The sequence below is a fragment of the Colias croceus genome, chromosome 13, assembly GCF_905220415.1.
Source record: "Colias croceus chromosome 13, ilColCroc2.1".
NCBI lineage: Eukaryota > Metazoa > Arthropoda > Insecta > Lepidoptera > Pieridae > Colias > Colias croceus.
In genome coordinates this window covers 220,799-243,077 of record NC_059549.1, presented here as the reverse complement: position 1 = coordinate 243,077, position 22,279 = coordinate 220,799, and the positions used below count along the sequence as shown (strand labels likewise).

The window sequence follows — 22,279 nt, the reverse complement described above, 5'->3', positions numbered from 1 at the left end:
AATGAAATCAAGAACTTTCGAGCCGACGCGGACGCGACGCGGACGACGAAGGAGCCTAACAAAAGAACCTACAATCATAGGCGGCTCGTGACAAAATTGTATGGCCGTGTTCACTTGAAATAAAACAACGAAAATAGGTACCTACAATAGCGTTAGCAGTACAAAAAAAATGAGCACCACATTATAAATGTCTATTTAATATTTATACACTAAAAATTATAGAGTATTTCAAAACGAATTCAATTATTATTTAGCAATAATTAGAAAATCCCCGAATTTGCATTCGTGATCGTATTCATAGTGTTTGTCTACACTAATATTATAAAGAGGAAAACTTTGTTTGTTTGTTTGATTGTAATGAATAGGCTCATAAACTACTGGACATTTTACCAATGTTTGCAAGTTTGTGATTACTTTGATAGTTTACCGATTTATAATAATTGTATACTTATATTATTGTTTAAAAATATTCAAACACAATATGATATAGGTACTGATTTATCACTGGTTTCAGTGATGAACTGATGAGTCAATGTTAGCCACAATACTAATCACTTTCGTCATACATGTGTATGAACTATGATTGATGTGATTTGCAATGTGGTGAAATTTCATAAAAATCACGGGCCAATTTTTTGTTTTGAATCCCACCGAAAATACATATATTACTAATTGCGTTATTAGAATAATTAATTACTATACCCACGATCAATTATTACAATTTACAATATAGTCTCAAATGCATACTAGAGAAACATTGCAATTTGAATCAATTAAAATGCATAGCATACAAAAATAAATTCACAACACAAGAAATTCCGCGCGCAAATCATAGCGCGTGTCAATGAAATCAAGAATGTAATTTATATATCAAGCCGACGACGACGCCGAACTAAAGTACCTACAGTACCATTTACCTTCAGTGTACAATACAGTTTACAGACCTACGACGGACGAACAATAATGAGTAATAAATTGTTTACAAAAAAAAACATAGTTTCTAAGGTCATTAGTTTTATTTTATTTTATTGTTATTTTCTTTGAACGATTGGAAATGAAATTACTCAATTTTTACATAGAACTTTGATTTATTAGAATTATGCTCATTATGTATAAGATAACGAACGCGAATGCACGACATCTAGCGCGTCTTATGTCTAAACATCGCCTTTCGTTTAGACATTGACGCGCTAGATCTGTAATAAGTATATAGTCTATGCGCTAGATGTCGTGCTTTATGTCGTGTTTCGCTTGGCAAAAGTCACGCACACTACTGTAGAAGTGTCAAATTTTTCCGGTATTTTACTGTTGTTTTTCTAAGTAAATATTGTAAATTATTGATTAAAAAGGTCGAACGCGCACACATTTCATTATAGAGAAGTGATAAAATGATTAGTTTTAAAGAAATAGTGTCTGTGTTAAGTGTTTAGAGGTAATCAAAAATGTATGGAGGGACGGTCGGAACATCCACCTTATTGGTCTTACCACAAAAAAATTTAAATACAGTCTAACTTTAAGGCGTTAATAGGGGCTAGCGACCTTGGCGACGATTTACAAGGCGGGATCGGGGGACCGGCGCGAATCTACCGTAGTAAATAGTACGTATAAAAATTATTTAAAAAGATATTTGGATATTGATTCAAAATTTAAAACAACCATGCCCTGTGTTTCAATTTCATAAACACACTGTAATAACACTACAATAATTGACGTTACCTAGGTATATTGACTTAGCGTTTTGGTTTAAAGTCCAAAAATCGACCTCAGTAATCAGTTCATGATTTTTTTCCAAAAAACCTGATCGTAAAATAAACAAATTAAAACAACCATGCCCTTTATCATATTCAAAACTTTAATATACATTTTTTTAGATATGTACATTAAGAATCTAAGAAGAAAAACGGTTATAACTAGAGTTAATTTTCGGTATTAAAAGGGAACCCTACCCGATTCAGGCGACGAAACCAGATTAAAGAGAACCCGCGCTTAAAGTTAAACCCTGTCTAAAGTTTTTTGTGGTAAGACAGAGAGAATTTTATTAATACCTATAATATCATCTGAGACTATAATATGAACATAATACCTATTATAATCTATGAAATCATAATATGAACCTTTTATTAGTAGACAATATAAAAATTTGTAATTCTGGCAATTGATTCTGTTATTAAAATAGCCGTAATTGGCATACAAAATATGTAAACATGTTGTTGTTTTATAGTACCTATACCTAATTGTTATCTGAAAAATAATAAAACACTCACATATTCACTGCCGCACATTCATATAAAAATAATATTATTTTATTTATTCGCTCCATTAAAATGTACCCCTCTATTACCTATCTAGGCTAAGCGCGCACCACGATTTTAATTTTTGCGACACGATTTCAAAATCGCGCTGTAGAAAATCGCAGAGAGTACGGTGCGCGCACAGCGATAATTTAATAGTGATCCTTACTCACTTTCATCATGGATTTCGTACAAGTTGCTTGTCTTTATTTACTACTTCGGAGGATAAGAATAAAAAAAAAAGAAAATTCGTCTATATTGGACTCATTCTTTTACAGCAGATAGAATTGTCAAAGGTTTCTTTTATCCATACTAATATTATAAATGCGAAAGTAACTCTGTCTGTCTGTAAATTTGGTATAGAGATATTTTGATACCCGAGAAAAGACATAGGATCGGTTTTATCCCGAAAATCCCACGGGAACGGGAACTATGCGGGTTTTTCTTTAACTGCGCGGGCGCTGCCGCGGGTGGAAAGCTAGTCAAAAATACAATGAACTTCGGATGTATCCCAAAAAATTCTTTGGCTATTATAGAATGAAAATTCCGCCAAAAGGCCGCCCTTTGTGCTTTTTTATTTTTTTTTATTATTGTAACCTTTATGACTGTAAATTTTGTTTCTTGTACAATAAAGTGTTAAATAAATAAATAAATTCAAACCTTTCACAGATTACTGAATTTATGTTTACCAAAAAGTACCTACCTATACCACTACGATGTTTACTGTTGGACAGACGAAACACAAGTGAAGTGCCGGTCGGGCCCGAGTGTGCGATTTTATTATTGCAGTGCGCGCGGTACCATACAATTTCATATTCTGCATTTCATTTTCGCGACAATCGCGTCGCGAGCAGTCGCAGCAAAATGTGACAAATCACAATTTTAAAATCGCTGTGATTATTTAATCGCATGTGCGCGCATTGCCATAGTAACTCATACGTTGTATTTCTGCGATAAAATAATCACGCTGCATAAAATCGTGGTGCGCGCTTAGCCTAATATTATTGCATAATTCGCGCCAGCGATTTGAATTTCGAACTTCTTTCGAAATTCCTTCTGCCTTAGTTTTTTTTTATGTATACTTTTTTTGTATACAGCCAGGATTCAATTGTCAATAATTTTAGCATAGAGGTTTAATCTTCAAAATAAAATTATTTTTATTTTTCGTTTTCAATACCAGTAATGTGTGATAGTAATGAATCTTTATTAAAATTAGATGATATGCATGTTACATGTAACATAATATTATTATCTAAAATAAATCTTAATTAACTTAGTAACTTCATAAGTTTACCTCATAATATTATTTTCAGACACAGCAACTATACTTATTTTAAAGGAAGAAAAGAATTCGTGAAATATTGAAATTATATTCTAATAACAATTTTCTTGATATTACAAGCACACATCTTTACGTTATCGATTGTTACAAAAAGGCTTTCCTCTGATTCCGGCCACCAATATGTATGAATGGCGGCTTATATTTCATAAACAGTATTGTTTCGTCTATTTGCTCTGTTTACATTACGTGAGTCATAGTCTACGTTGTTCTGAAAATCATAACGTTTATTAGTAATTTGATAAACTTCACGAATGAAAATGTATTGTTTGTGAACATCAACCCAAGGCGGTAAATAAAAGTTACCTACCTACCTAGTTCAATTAATTAATTTATACTTTATAATATTACAGTATTCAAATACACTGTTTTATGTTTTTATTACAATGCTTCTATTAAAGGGCATTTAATATAATAATATTATGAAACATTGGTTATATTATTGTCTTTAAGTAATATTTTGTACAATTTACTCGAAAACTGATCCGGACAATCATTATCAAGCATAAGTCTAATCAAATAATCAGAAATTGGATCTCAAACAAAACTCGGTGTAAACAAAGAAAGTGACGTTTTTGCACGGGCGACATTGTTGGCCAGCATCCAAAACTCGTAAACGACACGTGTACAAATATTCCTTTCATTTTACTTCATGAGAACATTGCTTATAAGTCTTTGTGGTAATAACTTGCAAGCGGTAAAAATGCTACTGAAATTTTTTATTTTGATACATAACAAAAATCTGCAATGCGAAGCTCTTTCATTGGGTGTTTATATAGTTTCTAGCTAGATAGAGAATTAGAGAAACATTTGCATGCTACGTTTGCGAAGAAAATAATTATGTCATTATCTACTTAACATGTGGTATCCATAGATCGGAATGTTTTCAGGACTATTTCTACCTAGAATGCTATATTGTGTATTAATTATTTACCCTTTTGGGAACATGGATCATAGACAAACATAGTTATATAGTTATAACTATGTTATATAAATACGTCTGTGATAGTAAAATAATTCCTATATGTACTATCTAGAAATGACGTCGTGAAAGTGAATTTCATGAAGAAATACTTTGGCACTGTAACACGTCACAGATATAAAATGCATAATGTAAATGCAATATCGCAAAACGTAGGTAATAAAACATTATGAAAATATTGTAATGTGTTAAGACGGTTTAAAACTACACCTTGTTTTCAAATTCTTCAGAAAATACAATCTGTGGCAATCTATAGATATTTTTTAAATAGGTTTAAAAATGTTGTCAAATACCGAATAGTGCAAAGAATATTCATAAATCCATGACCCTTAAAATCAGTGTCCGATGTCTTCATCTGATTTGAGCGAGATTCGCTGGATAGTGATCAAATGATCGATCAAATGAGCAGAGGACAACAACTAATCATCATAATCAGACTAAATAATAAAACTCTAAACCTGTTACAGATAAAAATGTTAGCCAAAATCATATTGCTAATTTATTATTGAATATTTATAAAAATAGGACAAAGTAAAGAGCGTGTGTGCCGAGCACACTACACTAGTCAGACGTGAAACTTCTTTAACAACATTCAAAGATACCAAACTCGTCGCCTTACGTGACGTGACGGTATTGCCATGACGTGACCTTGAAATTTTACTCTCAACGCGCCTAAAGAAGTTTTACTTCAAAAACGCAACGCTAATCTACAAACGTCAAACGAAAATATTTACAAACAACGCGGCGTGACACTGGTTAATGACCCAATAATTCGCGCCAAAGTCTATTCAGACTTGCACGTGTGACGTGGCTATCGGCACCACAGAAGATATCGCAGCGAATCGCAATTAAATTAACTGTAAACATACACAATAATATACAGATAAATATATTATTATATTCTTCTCTTCACTGCACCTACTATCGTCCTTAGTCATTTCTTTGACTAAGTACTCCGTATATTTGAATTTTAAAGTTTATTTTATACGAGCATAATTTATATAAAATATTAATCAATTACTCTTCCTTCTACCTAGTTTGAGATTTGGCTTCGTATTCAGTTGAAGTCTATGTTAATTGTCTCTAATATTTCAATATACCTACATATTTATTTTCAGGCAACAATGTATTTTTTGGCAAAATTTGTATGGCATTTGTTATCATCGTCTAACTTGAAACTTCAATGTTATGTAATACCATGAGTATCTACTGAGTACGTCAATTTCTACATAATAAGTATAACTGTGATAATATTGTATGGATTTCGACTATTATTGATTAAAAAGTAGAGTAACTAGTCGTGACGTTATTTTTGAAGTGAAACTTCTTTATCGGGGTTGGAAAAAAATTAAGTGTAACATTTTTTCGTTACGCGTGACATATTTCCGTTACGCGCCATTTTTTTCTTATCCCTACCACGCGTGATTCGACGTATTTCTGTAAAGTTGCATAATATAGTAAAATTATTTTTTGAAAAATAAGGTCATAAAGAAGTTTCACTTCTTACGCGTGTACACTTGTACACGCACACATTTTTTTTGAAGTGAAAGTTCTTTATCGGGGTTGGAAAAAAATTTAATGTAACATTTTTTCGTTACGCGTGACATTTTTCCGTTACGCGCCATCTTTTTCTTATCTCTCTCTACCTATCACGCGTGATTCGACGTATTTCTGTAAAGTTGCATAAAGTAAAATTATTTTTTGAAAAATAAGGTCATAAAGAAGTTTCAATTCTTACGTGTGTACACTACTTAGTACCTACACGCACACATTTTTTTTAAATTGATGTTTGTAGTTATTTAAAAGTTACAATATAGTTAATCATAATCAATTACTCTACTGCTAACAATGATTATTGCAAATATTATCTTCTAAAAATTATAGTAACATTTTATTAGGAAATGAATTTGTTATCTAATACTTTGAACCATTAGAAACTATGTGTCACTCTTTCAACATGGATTTACCAAAGTGTTCAATTAAACGAATGGTATTTATTGTTCATTACCAAAATAGCGTTTGGAAATGAAAAGAATAATTGTTTTTTTTTTGTAGTGGTCAAAAACTTCGCGAAGAGCGTGTTATTTCTTCAAGTAACATGAATCTTATTTTTTATCGATTTTATCAAGAAGATGAAATAACGTGCATAAAAAATCACACGATTCAGAGTTACACCTATGTCAAAGGAAAGTATTGAATCTTGTATTGATCTCTTCGGATAGGTGGTTTATTGTTACCCAATCAAAAAGTCACGATCGACACAATATCTTAAATATTTTTTTTTCGCCGGGAAGCGAAGTCAGGCGATAGCACTATCGAAGCTATTACCCTAGCTAATAATAACCTCTCATTACTACATATTTATACTCAATAATTGTGTTTCTATCAATGTTTCTATAATAAACTTTACTGTTTACTCCCGATTGACGATCGGAACTATGTGAAAGTTATTTCATCTATACTAATATTGTAAAGAGGAAAGGTTTGTAATTATGTATATATGTATGTATGGTTTTCACGCATTAACTACTGGACCGATTTAAAAAAAATTTTTCACCATTAGAAATCTTGACTGAGCAACATAGTCTAGGTTTTATTCAGGAAATCCCACGGGAACGGGAACTATGCGGGTTTTAAAAGCTATAGTAGTAAATAATTTGATTTACTGATCGTAAACATCATCATGCCTGTAAATATTCAAGGAGTTTAATAGCTTTAATAAAAGCTTTAGTAAATAATATTCCAAGCGCTTTCCGATTTAGTATCGATCGGCAATCATCCATACTAATATTATAAATGCGAAAGTAACTCTGTCTGTCTGTCTGTTTCTCAATCACGCCTAAACTACTGAACCAATTTTCATGAAATTTGGTATGGAGATATTTTGATACCCGAGAAAGGACATAGGCTACTTTTTACCCCGGGAAATAGGATAGCTTTTATCCAGGAAATCCCACGGGAACGGGAACTATTCGGATTTTTCTTTGACTGCGCAGGCGAAGCTGCGGGTGGAAAGCTAGTATATTATAATTAATGGAATTGGTTATTATCTGTGGTTATTGTAACGTAATAATTAAAATCAAGTAAGTAGGTAACACAAAAAAATAAGTATTCCTTAAAAAAATTAAAAATATTCAGATGCACAATAATCAAAAGTTTTTAACAATGAATCAGCATGCTGAATTAGTATCTGAACAGTGGGGATAATCATTTAGATTAATAACAGAATAAAAAGAGCGTGAAATTTTAAATCTTGGTTTAAAATTTTTCACTAATACCAACTGTTGTCCGCGACTTTGCCCGCGTGGCAATCGTGAAGAATAATAATTGCGCAATATTATGTTCACTTTATTTAATTTTAAAAGATTGTTTATTTATAAATAAGATACATAAATTATAAAACTAATTAGTATTTGATTTTTGAATTAATAAATTAAATTTTAACAAATGTGTTCTACGAATAAATATAAGGAATAATTTGAGAAAACTTTTGATAAAACTCAAATTAAGTGGAAAAACCTGTTACAGCTATAAAAATAGATTTGTTGATGAATTCATTACTCTAAATCTTATTCCTAAATCTCCAACTAATAGGTATTCTAAACGCGAAATTCTATATATTTATCCGTTATGTTTTCACTACTAAACACATTTCGATGAAAGGAATGAAAATTGTTGAGTCCAGGGTAAATTCTCAGGGCTACTCGTTTTCAAAAGCGGACGCATAAGCTTGAAAGCAAATGAAAATGTTTTCATGGAACTTTATTGCTAGGCAAAACCACAGATCTCAGCAAATATAGGAAGTTAAACTTTTAATCTGACGTTAAAATATTATGAGATGAGGTTATACCTAAGGCTAAAATTCTTTTACGCACAGATTTCAGTAAGGTCCTTTTTTTCTAACCCCGAAATCAATTTTAGATCGAGAAAAGCAAAGTCTACGGAGTTTTTTGCCAGTTCTTTCCGAATCGATGGTAAATTATTTATCTGTATTTGAGGATACGAAAAGTATTTTTAAAAGAAGTCCAATTGATCAAATAAATGTTTGAATTTAATGTGATTTGTTTACTGTGTGATTCATAGCATGCATTTTCACTCAACATATAAAATACTTTTAAATCCCACTTTTGAAGTTTGTTTTATACATTTGATGTAGCCAAAGCTTTAAAGATTATTTTGGAAAGAAGAACAGTTGTCTTCAAGTTCTTTCTTTTTACTTCGTTTATTTTTTAGTCCTCGAAAGTTAAGCAGAACACATTAGTTAATTAAGTCACATTTAAGCACATGTTTAAATAATTAGTTATAGGTACATAAATGCAATAACGTAATTGCGTTTTAATTAAGTCTGTCATTAAAAATAGCGTGAATCTTCTAAAATTAACTCTGATACCGATATAATATAGCTTATGTAGTTTCAAGCAGTAGTTAAGTATAATATTTTGAAACAGGGTTGATACCAAAATGACGTTTATCTAAGTACAAATAAATGGATAGACTTTTTAAAATCTTCTTAATATAATATATAAATCTCGTGTCACAATGTTTGTCCTCAATGGACTCCTAAACCACTTAACCGATTATAATAAAATTCGCACACTATGTGCAGTTCGATCCAACTTGAGAGATAGGGTAGTTTAAATCTCAAATCGTTTTAGAGAAAGCGGGCGAAGCCGCGGGCGGTAAGCTAGTATATTTTTAGACATGTTTAAGTGCAAGGGTAAACCGATATGTTAGATTTAAATAAGACCCTGAACTTCTATTTTTTAACACAACAAATGAAGAGGGAATGTATATCAATAGTTAGGTCTAATTTATTCGCTTATAGGTACACCAATAGCATATCACTGAAAGAGCATTGATCTTACAATATGCACAATAATTGCTTTTCTTTGGACTAGATTAACCGGAACCTACACTACGAATAAAACCTTCAACAGTCGTTCTGCAAGTATGTGTGTAAAATGATAATTGAGTGAAATTTTCTAAAGAATGTTGTCCTAATAATTTATATAAAACCCTTTTCTAACAATTAATATACCGGTTTCTTATGAACTATTTCATATTTATATATATAGATACTAGAGATGCGCCGAATAGTGGTTTCACCGAATAACCGAATACCGAATACTATTCGGTTAGAACCTTACCGAACCGAATATTCGGCCGAATTATTCGGTTCAATGTTTTGACGTGTTTTGATGCGTAAACCGGTTCTAACGGGTCGCAAGTAGCTGCCGGCTCAGTGGCGAGCGAGCCTTACCTCACCGCCCGTCACCCGCGTATATCGCCCGCGCACTCCGTGCCGTCTCAGTTGTGTTGAAACTTCGCACAAAATATTAAAATTTTTAAATTGTTTAAAAATTTTATATTTTTTCTTTAGGTTAGTGTTTGCAATATGAGCGGACGTAATTTCATTTTCTATTGGGACTAAAAGCATTGTCTTCAGACTTCAGGATTTAAAGTATTATAAATATTAAATACTGACTAAGTTCTAATAATAAACATGATTAAATTATGTTGATGTAAATTTACAAAATAAACGTTGGTTTGGAATGTAATGATCGTTTTATTTTATACAGGGCGATTACACCCTAAGTGTGCACAGGCGATTATTCCATAACTATTACAGATATCAAAAAACTTTTAACTCATATTGAAAGTACTATACCTAATGAGTAAAATGACAATAATAACTTTTTAAAAATAAAACGAGAAATATCCAAAAATGTTACATGAAACGCTCCCATACATTTAGTATGAAATATGACTATTTCAAACATTTAATATGAAAGGTTTTGCTTTGTTATTTGTTTTGTGCTATAATTATTTCGCAAATTTTAATGAAAGTTCATTTAGAGACTGTAAATAGAACTCGATGTGGAATACAATGGTATTCCAAATCGAGGATGTCGTCTCGAACATTGTATGGCACAATGTATGGGAGCGTTTCATGTAACATTTTTGGATATTTCTAGTTTTATTTTTAAAAAATTATTATTGTCATTTTACTCATTAGGTATAGTACTTTCAATATCAGTTTAAGGTTTTTTGATATCTGTTATAGTTACGGAATAATCGCCTGTGCACACTTAACGATTACACCCTGTATACCTTAGGTTCAAACATTCTTCATAGGATTTCTTTGACTTGTGTATAGTATGACATAAATCATTCATAATATGAAGTTATTTATTTAGTTCTATAGCCAGGAAAGTAAAAATACTCATACCGAATATATTCGGCACCTAAACCGAATAATTCGGCCGAATACGAATAGTGAAAAAGATGCCGAATATGCCGAATACCGAATATGTATTCGGTATTCGGCGCATCCCTAATAGATACACATACATCTTACTAAATTATTCAATTTAAATTTAAATATTGTCTGGATGATTGTAGCTTAGTAGATTTTGATAAATTGTTCCATTTAAGGACGCGTTTACGAATCTGACTAAAATAAGCAGTTTTTCGGTGCATTTTGCGGCGAAATAGTACAAAACCAAATTTAACTAATAATTACCATAAATAGATTACTCCTTAATCTTTAAGTGGTACTAATTTTTAAGTCGAAAATTTTGGTTTATAATATTGAAAAAAATAATTTCCGTTGCCTCTTCACACAAAATTGACAATATCGTGCTGAATAAACGAGCATTTTTCTTGTATTTAATAAAACAAATTGATTTATTTAAAAATATTTTAAGTAAGTAGACATGTCTAACTCAAAAAGGTACTAGATAAAACTATCAAAATGTTACAAATAGGCTGAGAAAAAAATTAAAATCAAATCTTATTTTTTCACATATTTAGCTGTAACGCGTGATACTTATTGCATTGAAATAAGGGTTATTTTATTTGTCACTATCTTGATAAAATTTGTAATGAAATATTTTAGTAATTTAGTCGGCGCTCGGACGCCTTTGTGAGTAGACGCTGTGACGCTTGTAAGCAGTTCCTCGTTTACGAAAAGATCGCTGTACGTATACAAAATATTTGACCTAATAAACTTGATCATTGACGCATTCTGCACCGACAACCAAGGCACACCAAGGAAAGATTTTATTTATAGTTTTTCATACTTATGGGATTATAAATTTCGTATTTAGTTTCTGACTTGATGGAGTGACCTGCATGTGTACTTCGAAAGTTCGAAGACTGCTACTGGAACTAATAGACGAGTAGAGCTAGGTATGCCGAGTTTGGGCTCGTTTTGTTAGTTATGTTGAGACCTTACCTCCGGACTTGATGGAGTGACCTGCAGGTGTACTTCGAAGACTGCTACTGGAACTAAAAGATGGTGAGAGCTAGGTGTGCCGAGTTTGGGCTCATTTTGTTAGTTATGTTGAGACCTTACCTCCGGACTTGATGGAGTGACCTGCAGGTGCATTTACAAAATATGTTTTATTAATTAATGTAATAATATAGTGTCGTAGTATACGTACGGTTACTTACATATTTTGTAAAATTAAATTGTAATACTGAAATGATTTAAAAGAGCAACTATGGAGTTTCTTGCCGATTCTTCTCCATAGATACTGCTTTCCGAATCGGTGGTAAATGATAAAAATATGTATTGACGTTTCAAAAGTGCTTCTCGAAGAAGTCTAATTGAATAAATAAATGTTTGAGTTTGTCGACTTATAAAAATACTACAGGTTTGCCGGCAGCTTCGCCTGCATCATTTTTAAATTTAACCCAAATTCGGCGCCATTTTGAAATTCTTTGTTAATTGACCGATTTCGTTCAAAATCGATATCTGAGGATCCTTAGGATCACAAAACAGGAAACTGTTACAAAAATTTGAAAAAGTCAACGCCATTTTGAAATTTTCTGTTATTGTACCGATTTCGTTCAAAATCGATATCTGAGGCTCCCTGGGATCGCAAAACAGGAAACTGGTACCAAAATTTTAAAAAGTCAGCGCCATTTTGAAATTCTTTGTTATTGTACCGATTTCGTTCAAAATCGATATCTGAGGATCCTTAGGATCACAAAACAGGAAACTGTTACCAAAATTGAAAAAAAGTCAACGCCATTTTGAAATTTTCTGTTATAGTACCGATTTCGTTCAAAATCGATATCTGAGGCTCCCTGGGATCGCAAAACAGGAAACTGGTACCAAAATTTTAAAAAGTCAGCGCCATTTTGAAATTCTTTGTTATTGTACCGATTTCGTTCAAAATCGATATCTGAGGATCCTTAGGATCACAAAACAGGAAACTGTTACCAAAATTGAAAAAAAGTCAACGCCATTTTGAAATTTTCTGTTATTGTACCGATTTCGTTCAAAATCGATATCTGAGGCTCCCTGGGATCGCAAAACAGGAAACTGGTACCAAAATTTTAAAAAGTCAGCGCCATTTTGAAATTCTTTGTTATTGTACCGATTTCGTTCAAAATCGATATCTGAGGCTCCCTGGGATCGCAAAACAGGAAACTGGTACCAAAATTTTTAAAAGTCAGCGCCATTTTGAAATTCTTTGTTATTGTACCGATTTCGTTCAAAATCAATATCTAAGGATCCCTAGGATCGCAAAACAGGTAACTGGTACCAATATTTTAAAAAGCCAGCGCCATTGTGAAATTCGTTGTTATTGTACCGATTTCGCTCAAAATCGATATCTGAGACTCCCTGGGATCGCAAAACAGGAAACTGGTACCAAAATTTTAAAAAGTCAGCGCCATTTTGAAATTCTTTGTTATTGTACCGATTTCCTTCAAAATCGATATCTGAGGATCTACGATCGCAAAATAGGAAACTGGTACCAAAATTTAATAAATTCAGCTGGTAAAGAAGCAAAATATACAATTCTTGCAGTTTCTATGTCAGTTAACTGTCGAATCTTTCTGCCAGCGTAACCAGCAGTTTGATCCTAAGGATCCTCAGGTATCGATTTTGAACGAAATCTGTCAATTAACAAAGAATTTCAAAATGGCGCCGAATTTTTTAAATTTCGGTACCATTTTCCTGTTTTGTGATCCCAGGGAGTCTCAGATATCGATTTTGAACGAAATCGGTACAATAACAGAAAATTTCAAAATGACGTTGTCTTTTTTTCAATTTAGGTAACAGTTTCCTGTTTTGTGATCCTAAGGATCCTCAGATATCGATTTTGAACGAAATCGGTACAATAACAAAGAATTTCAAAATGGCGCTGACTTTTTAAAATTTTGGTACCAGTTTCCTGTTTTGCGATCCCAGGGAGCCTCAGATATCGATTTTGAACGAAATCGGTACAATAACAGAAAATTTCAAAATGGCGTTGACTTTTTTTCAATTTTGGTAACAGTTTCCTGTTTTGTGATCCTAAGGATCCTCAGATATCGATTTTGAACGAAATCGGTACAATAACAAAGAATTTCAAAATGGCGCTGACTTTTTAAAATTTTGGTACCAGTTTCCTGTTTTGCGATCCCAGGGAGCCTCAGATATCGATTTTGAACGAAATCGGTACAATAACAGAAAATTTCAAAATGGCGTTGACTTTTCAAATTTTTGTAACAGTTTCCTGTTTTGCGATCCCAGGGAGCCTCAGATATCGATTTTGAACGAAATCGGTACAATAACAGAAAATTTCAAAATGGCGTTGACTTTTTTTCAATTTTGGTAACAGTTTCCTGTTTTGTGATCCTAAGGATCCTCAGATATCGATTTTGAACGAAATCGGTACAATAACAAAGAATTTCAAAATGGCGCTGACTTTTTAAAATTTTGGTACCAGTTTCCTGTTTTGCGATCCCAGGGAGCCTCAGATATCGATTTTGAACGAAATCGGTACAATAACAGAAAATTTCAAAATGGCGTTGACTTTTTCAAATTTTTGTAACAGTTTCCTGTTTTGCGATCCTAGAGATCCTCAGATATCGATTTGGAACGAAATCGGTACAATAACAAAAAAAATCAAAATGGCGTTGACTTTTTTAAATTTTGGTAACAGTTTCCTGTTTTGTGATCCTAAGGATCCTGAGATATCGATTTTGTACGAAATCGGTACAATTAAAAAAAAATTATACTGCGTCCATAGATAACAGGTATACCTCTTATACGGACGCAGTATAATTTTTTTAACAAAACGAGCCCAAACTCGGCACACCTAGCTCCACTCGTCTATGAGTTCCAGTACCAGTCTTCGAAGTACACTTTGGCAAGTACTTGTTTACCAAACAATCACTGTCCAATGAAATTAGATAAATGGTATCTACTTTTGTGACCATTCAACGTTACAAACTTTACAAATCAAAGTAAAGTTAAAAAAAACATAGCAATAAAAATAAGCTCAATTATCAAGTCGTGTCAGTTTACTCATAATTTCGCCGCTTCGCGCATTTCGATGTGTGTGTGAGCCGTGCACGTGTAGTAGTAAGACTCAATACCTAAAATTGATGCGCGTCAATTTGTAAATACGTCCTTAATAACTAATCGTATTTTTTTTATTCATGTATGCTGTATGCACCTATGTAAGTAGTTATAATGGCGGTACAAAATGTTTATTGTAATATTGTGTATTCCGTATTGTTCTCTACCTGGTAGAGAATTCGGATCAAATTGCATTTTAGATAATGTTACCTAATTTAAAAAAAAATAAACGGTCTTAATATACAAAATTAAATTAAAATATTGATACAACTAAAATTTTAGCTTACTTTTTTTAATTTTTAATGAAAATTAAATTGAAATTACTCACCATCAAATTAGCACTGCACTACACCTATAAACGGACATTTATATCACAATTAATACAAAACACCACCAAAACGAAATACACCACGATAAATGAAGATCTCCTATACGAGCGCGTGCGCAGCCCGCGCCGACTTATAGCTACGACTGCTCATATACGCTCTACTATAATTAGGGCGCTGCTACACATAACGTCACAAACCCGTCCGATTAGGGCCCTTCTGGCCTCCTCCACTCAAGCGACAGCTCAAGCCGAGGTTCGTGGTCCCCGTCAAGGGGGGACGCCCTTGTGCATGTCGCTACCAGGGTGAACCTTCAGTTCACCCCCGCGTCCGCGTTAAAATGTAGAAGCCCTTCTGGCTAACATTGAGAAACACCACACAAAAAAAAAAAAAAAAAAAAAAAAAAAAAAAAAAAAAAACATAACGTCACAAATTACAATGTACAATATGGTAAAATGGAATGTCATTTATTTACATGTACATAACTAGCTTTTAACGCGGCTTCATCCGAATGCCATAAAACCTCATGGGAATGAGGTACCTACTACCTATACCACCTTACCATAAAATGGCTACGTTACGAGGTGAAAGAAAGAGATACGAAATCATTTTCGCTTTTATAATCTTAAATTATTAGTTACTAAGGATTGATTTAAATTTTTAACATAAATCAAAGTAACAAAATTAAAAAAAATCAATAAATTATTTTTTTACATAATAATATGTATGTATTTCGTCAAAATAACTCAAGAAGATAATGCCCTTGATATTGTTATGAATACTTTTAGGGCTTTAACGCGTTTCTAGTCATAATTCCTAATACTATGACAAAAGAAAAACAATTAAACAAAGCAAAAATACCTATGTACAAAGAATTTCATAATCTATTTTGTAAATCAAACTTCAAACTAAATCTGTACCTTCTCAATCGCTCATGTGTCGCCGGCCTATCCGCTTAAGGAGTGCGAAGGAGTCTTATGTCACACAAATGCTTCCGGTACTGTGATTCCGTGTGAAGAATGAAATTTTATGCACTTTTTATCTAATCTAAATGAAAACACTTATGGTTTTCGTTTAAAAGTGCCTCTTCATTATTTGTTTCCGGGAAAGTTTCAAAGAAAACGCCGCCTAGCGGTACCTTAGTTTAATTTTTAGTCATTATAATAATATTATAATGATTAAGTATAGGTAATAGTTACAATCTGTAAAGTAGAGCTTGTTTTACCATTTCAAGTGTTTTCATTGGTACGTAGGACACCCTATGACGTATCAATTCTAGATCCCGTCTCAATGGTATTTCTGAAAATTATCATTATAATGTTGTACTAGCTGCTCCGCGCGGTTTTACCCGCGTGACTCTACTCCTGTTGGTCGTAGCGTGATGAAATATTATACCCTATAGCCTTCCTCGATAAATGAGCTATCTAAAACCGAAATAATTTTTCAAATCGGACCAGTAGTTCCCGAGATTAGCGCGTTCAAACAAACAAACAAACTCTTCACCTTTATAATATTCGTATAGATTAACAACGTAAAAATTATAATTTACAGAAATTCATGCAACCAAAAATAATACAGAATTTTTATTTATCTGGCAATAGAAATTCTTATATACTTACCATGTAGAGATAGACTGTATTCGTAGTTTCTCTAATTTTGCTCAAAGGTATTTCTCCTGCAGCTACTCGTATGCAAATACACGTTGCAGTGAAAAATACTTATTTATATAACTATCCTCGTGTGTTTCCTTTGTGTCTCAATATTTTTAAAGATGACAATTAGAATAAATTTCGTTGTTAACACAGTCAGAGCGTTTTTCCTTAATTCTGCTATCTTTTCCTGTACAATCATTTAGAGTTTTTTAAATTTAGCTTATTATTTGATGCAACAACATTCCTCTCCATTTATTTCTGTAAAAATCTTAATTATTAATTAAGTTATAATTCTCAAGATAGGTAATTTCATATAATATCATCTTTACTTATAATATTGTAAAGCTGAAGAGTTTGTTTGTTGGTTTGAACGCGCTAATCTCAGGAACTACTGGTCCGATTTGAAAAATTCTGTGTGCAAGTCCGTGTGTCTGTGCACGTGCACGTTTTTGTATGTGTGTGTGAGTGTTCTGAAAGCTAAAGAACTGTGTGACGTCACACCTCTTGCTTTACGATACAAGAAACACGCTTTAGTAATCGAATTGCGAATGACTTGACCCTTGACCAAGCTGATAAAGACGTGTGACAAAGCGAATCTAACCGGGTTAAAGTGATTGACCCTTATTACCCGGTAACTGGGCCACAGATTATCCATAAACAATTAATGTTGTGATTCAATATTTTAGATCTGCGTATGAAATCAGTCGGATTTTTGCTTACCTATTGTAGGTAAAAGTTAAGAATTGAATTTTGAAAATAGAGTCCTTTACATCCTCACCCTCATCTCAACTAATGAACCGATGAAATGTGGTACAAAGTTATCTTAGAAAGGACATAGGATAGATTTTAGACTGAAAGCTAGTACATTATAAGTAATACCTGAGCCTTTAAGTACCTGAAAAACCGGCAGTAAACTAAAACCTCTCTAAATTAATTCCCATCTAGCTATCCCTCTCTTTCCTTTTTGAGGACAGTAACACATCCTCTTCTCAGTGGAGTGGATGCTTATGGGCGGCGTGTATCGCTTAACACCAGGCGACACGTCTGCTCGTTTGCTATCCATTAAAAAAAATAAGCTTCATTTAATGAAATGTATCTAACATTAAAGAAAATTGTCCTATTAAATAAATCAATAGTAAATATGCTAATAAGTAGACTAATTAAAAATGTAGGATATCACTTATTTGTATTAGCATATAATAATATGTCTATTAATAAATTAAACTAAACGAATTAAAGTAAGTACGGCGTATTTTCGTTTATATTTTTATTAATATCACGAAGTAGACGTGTTGCCGATGTCAGAGGCTTCCTGCATAGTATCAGGCAGCTTGGTGCCAAGGGTCTCTGGTGTGATAAGGACCAGGAAACCAGAGACCAGCGCAAACCCAGCGAACAGCGCGTACGGAAAGTCGTCCCAAATTGCTGCACCCTGGAATTATGGAAGAAATTTTATAATCAAATCTACATAGTTAGAACTGGAAATATCTACTATCTATGTAACCAAAACCAAATAAACCTGACGACATGCGAAAATGTTTGAAGTGAAACATCTTTATAGGGTTGGAAAAAAATTTAGTGTAACATTTTTTCACATTTTTCCGTTACGCGCCACGCATTTTTTTTATCCCTATCACGCGTGATTTGACGTATTTCTGTAAAGTTGGATATAGTAAATTATTTTTTGAAAAATAAGGTCATAAAGAAGTTTCACTTCTTACGTGTGTACACGCACACATTTTTTTTAAAGACAACCAAACGTTTAGCTACAAACATACAAACATTTGATACTAACCAAATTATAATTGAAAAATTAAAATAATTTTCTTTACAAACCATAGCAGGAGTCAACGGCGCTGTGATAGAACCCAGTCTACCAATCATAGACGAGAATGCAAAGAGGCTGTGACGGTACTTCGTCGGGTACAGCTCTGCGGTGTACACGTACAGAGATGTGATCACCATGGATATACAGCACTTGCCTATCAGGTACACTGTTAGGGACACGCCGAAGAGTTCTGGAAAAATATATTTCAATTACATGTCTTTACTGAAATAATTACACCTGAAATCACCAATTTTACCTCGTCAATGACTACCCAAAGTTGATCCATTTTCAAGCATAACTTTTTCCGATTGTTTTACAGTCTTTCGCGTGTGTCGAAAACCAAACCATTATTTAAATAAAATGCAGCATATTATGTGATAACAAATTTTTTACACATGCGAATTTTGTTTGATAATGCATTCTTATGTCACTGATAAGAGTATCAATCTTTATCTTCTCGTAAATTGTGTGTTTCTTTAAAAAATCTTATCTGTATATCTTCTAAAATTTATCCAGTTTGATGAGAGTATTCCATTATGCTAAAATCATTCGATTACTTTACGAAAGAAACTCACCATCAGGCATAAAGATGTACGCAATCTGACAAGCCGCGCACACCCAGTACGCGCCCATGAGTACTGGCTTCCTCCCGACCCTTTCCATTAGAAACACCGCCATCCAATACCCTGGTATCTCCACCGCCGAAACCGCTACATAATTCAGATACATATTGCCACTTATGTTCACTGCATTTACCGATAACCCATAGTAAACTAAAGTCATCGTTACCCACCATATGGGAGACACCACCGTTCGTATTAAAATTTGCCTGTTACGAATAACTTGCAACACTAACCAAGGCTCATTTGTTTTAGCCGCTGCTTTTACCTTTTCTTCTTCGACAGTGAGCCGTAATGCTTCTAAAGATTTCTCTGATAACTCTCTTCCGTTTACTTTGGCTGCTTTCTTTAAAATTTCTTCAGCATCTGCGTATCTTCCTTTACTTAAGTACCACCTGATAGATTCAGATAGAATCCAGAAATAGCTGATAGTGACAAACTGTGGGATGTAGATGGCTAGTGTTAATTTCCTCCAATTAGGTAGAGCCCACACGATAAAGCCTAAAGTTACTTGGCCGACGGCATAGAATGTGTTCATAGTTGCGCCAGCTGCTACTCGGTACTTCGGTCCGACGATTTCCATCACTGCAAGAAGAGACATTTTGTTATGTAAACCTGCTCGTCAGATTATAGAGCAGAAATAAATAATCAAAAGAAATGATGTCCTTGCTACGTTATGAACTTTCTTTTATCAAAAAATATTAAACGCAAAGTTTGTCTCTGGTACCATTTCAATGGACCTTTTTGCTTACTTAAATCATATGTCAGTATATCAGTTTTTAAATGAACTCAAAATTACTAAAATGAACAATCAACTTACTAAGAATATAAGCACATGAGAACCCTCCAGACCCGAACGTGGATTCCGCGACTTGCGATATAAAGAAACCAATGTATGTATTGGCAAAGTATCTCAGCACACCCAGCACAGCTGCGTTCACAGCGCTCACGGTGAGCAGGAGGCGCCGGCCCCACCTGTCCGACACGTAGCCGGTGATCGGGAGCGCTATGAAGTTGCCAAGGTTCCTGATGGAGCCGATGAAGGTCCGCCGCCATTCGTCACATGCCAGATCGTACTGAAAACACAAACTGCTAAATCTAAAATATTCGATATCTACTGTAAATCATAAAAAATATTTCAACTGAAAATTGGCTGGAACAGAAGCTTAATACTAAAATCCTTCTAAGTTTCCTTTTGCTATTCAGATTAAAACTGGAAATTCAATATTTTGCCACAACTCTAATTTTTCCCCATTTAAAAACTTTTGCTACATAAATCACCCCACTGTCTATAAAACAAAACACAACTTACATCATACACTACAGAGTGCGTATTTTCATAAACAAATTCTTCACAAGGCACCACATTGTTCCGGTCAAAGAAATCCTTCGGGCAAGTATCATTTGGACCAGTAGCAATGGTAACATTAGGATAGCGTTGGCAGTTATCAAATGAGCTTCCACTAGCCGGTATTGCATTTAGCACCCATTCTGGGGAAAATTCTTGAAATTCTCTCGTTTCACATTCCGGTATAAAACACCTGTAATTGAGGAAAATATTTATTAAATCGATCATTCACTAATCCACGAATGTGAAGAGACTAATTAAATCGTTATGTAATGTATGATAATGGGATGATTACAATTTGGGACGAGTGTCTGAAATATAAGTACCTATAATTTGAATTTGAGTTTGAAAAAGAAAAATTATGATTATATTAAAATTTTAATACGATATACATATGTAGATACAAATAAAATGTAAAACATATACAAAATCTGTCACATAACAATAAGACATGAGTTTTTTGAAACAATCACTTTCACAAATTCTCCAAAACAAACTAAAATACCTCGTATTAATTCTGGCAGCTGTGAAAATGTACTCGCTGGCACTCCAACCGATAAACAACACAACTAGAGCTGAAAGGGCCACAGTCCTCAACTGATACGGACCAAACTGACCGATCTCCTCCACTAATATTGTATCTAAATGCACTTTCTTATTACCACCATTTCCCTCTTCTTTAGTATCTTGCATTTTTACGTCTTCCGTATTCAATAAAGAATAAACACAAATGTTTTTGAACGATATAATATCGTCTTATTCAATAAAGATTATAATATCATGTTATTAATCCTATCTTGGCGTGAGGTATAAATATAGGCGGTTGGAACCGCGACATTTCTTAGCCAATAAATTGTACAGTTCTTTGGTAGGAGTTATAGTTATTTTAAAACATTTATGTAAAACTATCCTTAGTTCGTCACAGCATAGTTAATATTAATATATTTCACGTAAAAACTACTGAACTGATTACAATGAAATTTAGCACACATATAGAGGGTAACTTGGATTAACACATAGGATAGTTTTTATCCCGGAAATCCCACGGGAACGGGAACTATGCGGGTTTTCCTTTGCAAACGCGGGCGAAGCCGCGGGCAGAAATCTAGTAGTTAATAGTATAGGTTCTGTGTTATAATTTTATATAATAAATATTTATCAAACTTATATACGTTTATATAGTTTCTTACAACAGCGATTTAAACATACAAACACACAAAATGTAAATTTATTGTAGATACATCATCATTGATAAAAAGTATTTCTTTCATTGATAAGGTTTCAGAGATAAACTAATGTTTATAGTATCAAATACAACTTAACAAGCGCACGTAAAGAATTCCGTACAAATTTCTAAAAAAAAAACGGTAAAAACTGCTTCGGTATTTGTTATGGTAGACGCAACATAATATATTATATCATTAGTAAAAACTTCACGAATTTTAAGATACAGCTTGTGATAAAGAGACAGACTGCGGAGCCTTAGTAATTCCTTTTACCACAGTTTACTAAATAGTTACTGCCTATCACTCT

The 22,279-nt window shown here is 33.3% G+C and overlaps 2 protein-coding genes across 3 annotated transcripts in view; both read right to left on the bottom strand.

The window, feature by feature from the left end:
* Nucleotides 1–16,965, bottom strand: part of LOC123696657 (organic cation transporter protein-like) — a 36,485-nt gene extending 19,520 nt beyond the window's left edge. The window contains exon 1 of one of the 2 annotated variants that reach the window (XM_045642991.1): nt 16,918–16,965. In XM_045642991.1, coding sequence (XP_045498947.1) covers nt 16,918–16,920 — 3 coding nt within the window. In that variant the 5' untranslated portion in view covers nt 16,921–16,965. Of the gene's footprint in view, nt 1–15,300; nt 15,431–16,917 lie in introns of those variants that run through there. The other variant, XM_045642990.1, reaches the window with a different exon arrangement.
* Nucleotides 16,966–18,208: 1,243 nt separating this feature from the next.
* On the bottom strand, nt 18,209–21,439 carry LOC123697019 (organic cation transporter protein-like). The gene is made up of 6 exons (XM_045643437.1): nt 21,252–21,439; nt 20,711–20,939; nt 20,219–20,474; nt 19,354–19,983; nt 18,787–18,968; nt 18,209–18,382 (listed from the first exon to the last, which is right to left on the bottom strand). Exons 1-6 carry the CDS (start codon nt 21,437–21,439, stop codon nt 18,227–18,229), a joined length of 1,641 nt encoding a protein of 546 aa, XP_045499393.1. The 3' UTR covers nt 18,209–18,226.
* Nucleotides 21,440–22,279: the final 840 nt, after the last annotated feature.

Excerpts from the sequence above, each read along its gene's own strand:
- LOC123697019 (XM_045643437.1), bottom strand. The coding sequence starts at position 21,439 with ATGCAAGATACTAAAGAAGAGGGAAATGGTGGTAATAAGAAAGTGCAT. Across the intron at positions 18,969-19,353 it reads GTACATCTTTATGCCTGATG|AACTCTTCGGCGTGTCCCTA; the intron begins GTGAGTTTCTTT and ends ATATTTTTCCAG. Across the intron at positions 18,383-18,786 it reads CGCCGTTGACTCCTGCTATG|GGTGCAGCAATTTGGGACGA; the intron begins GTTTGTAAAGAA and ends CCATAATTCCAG.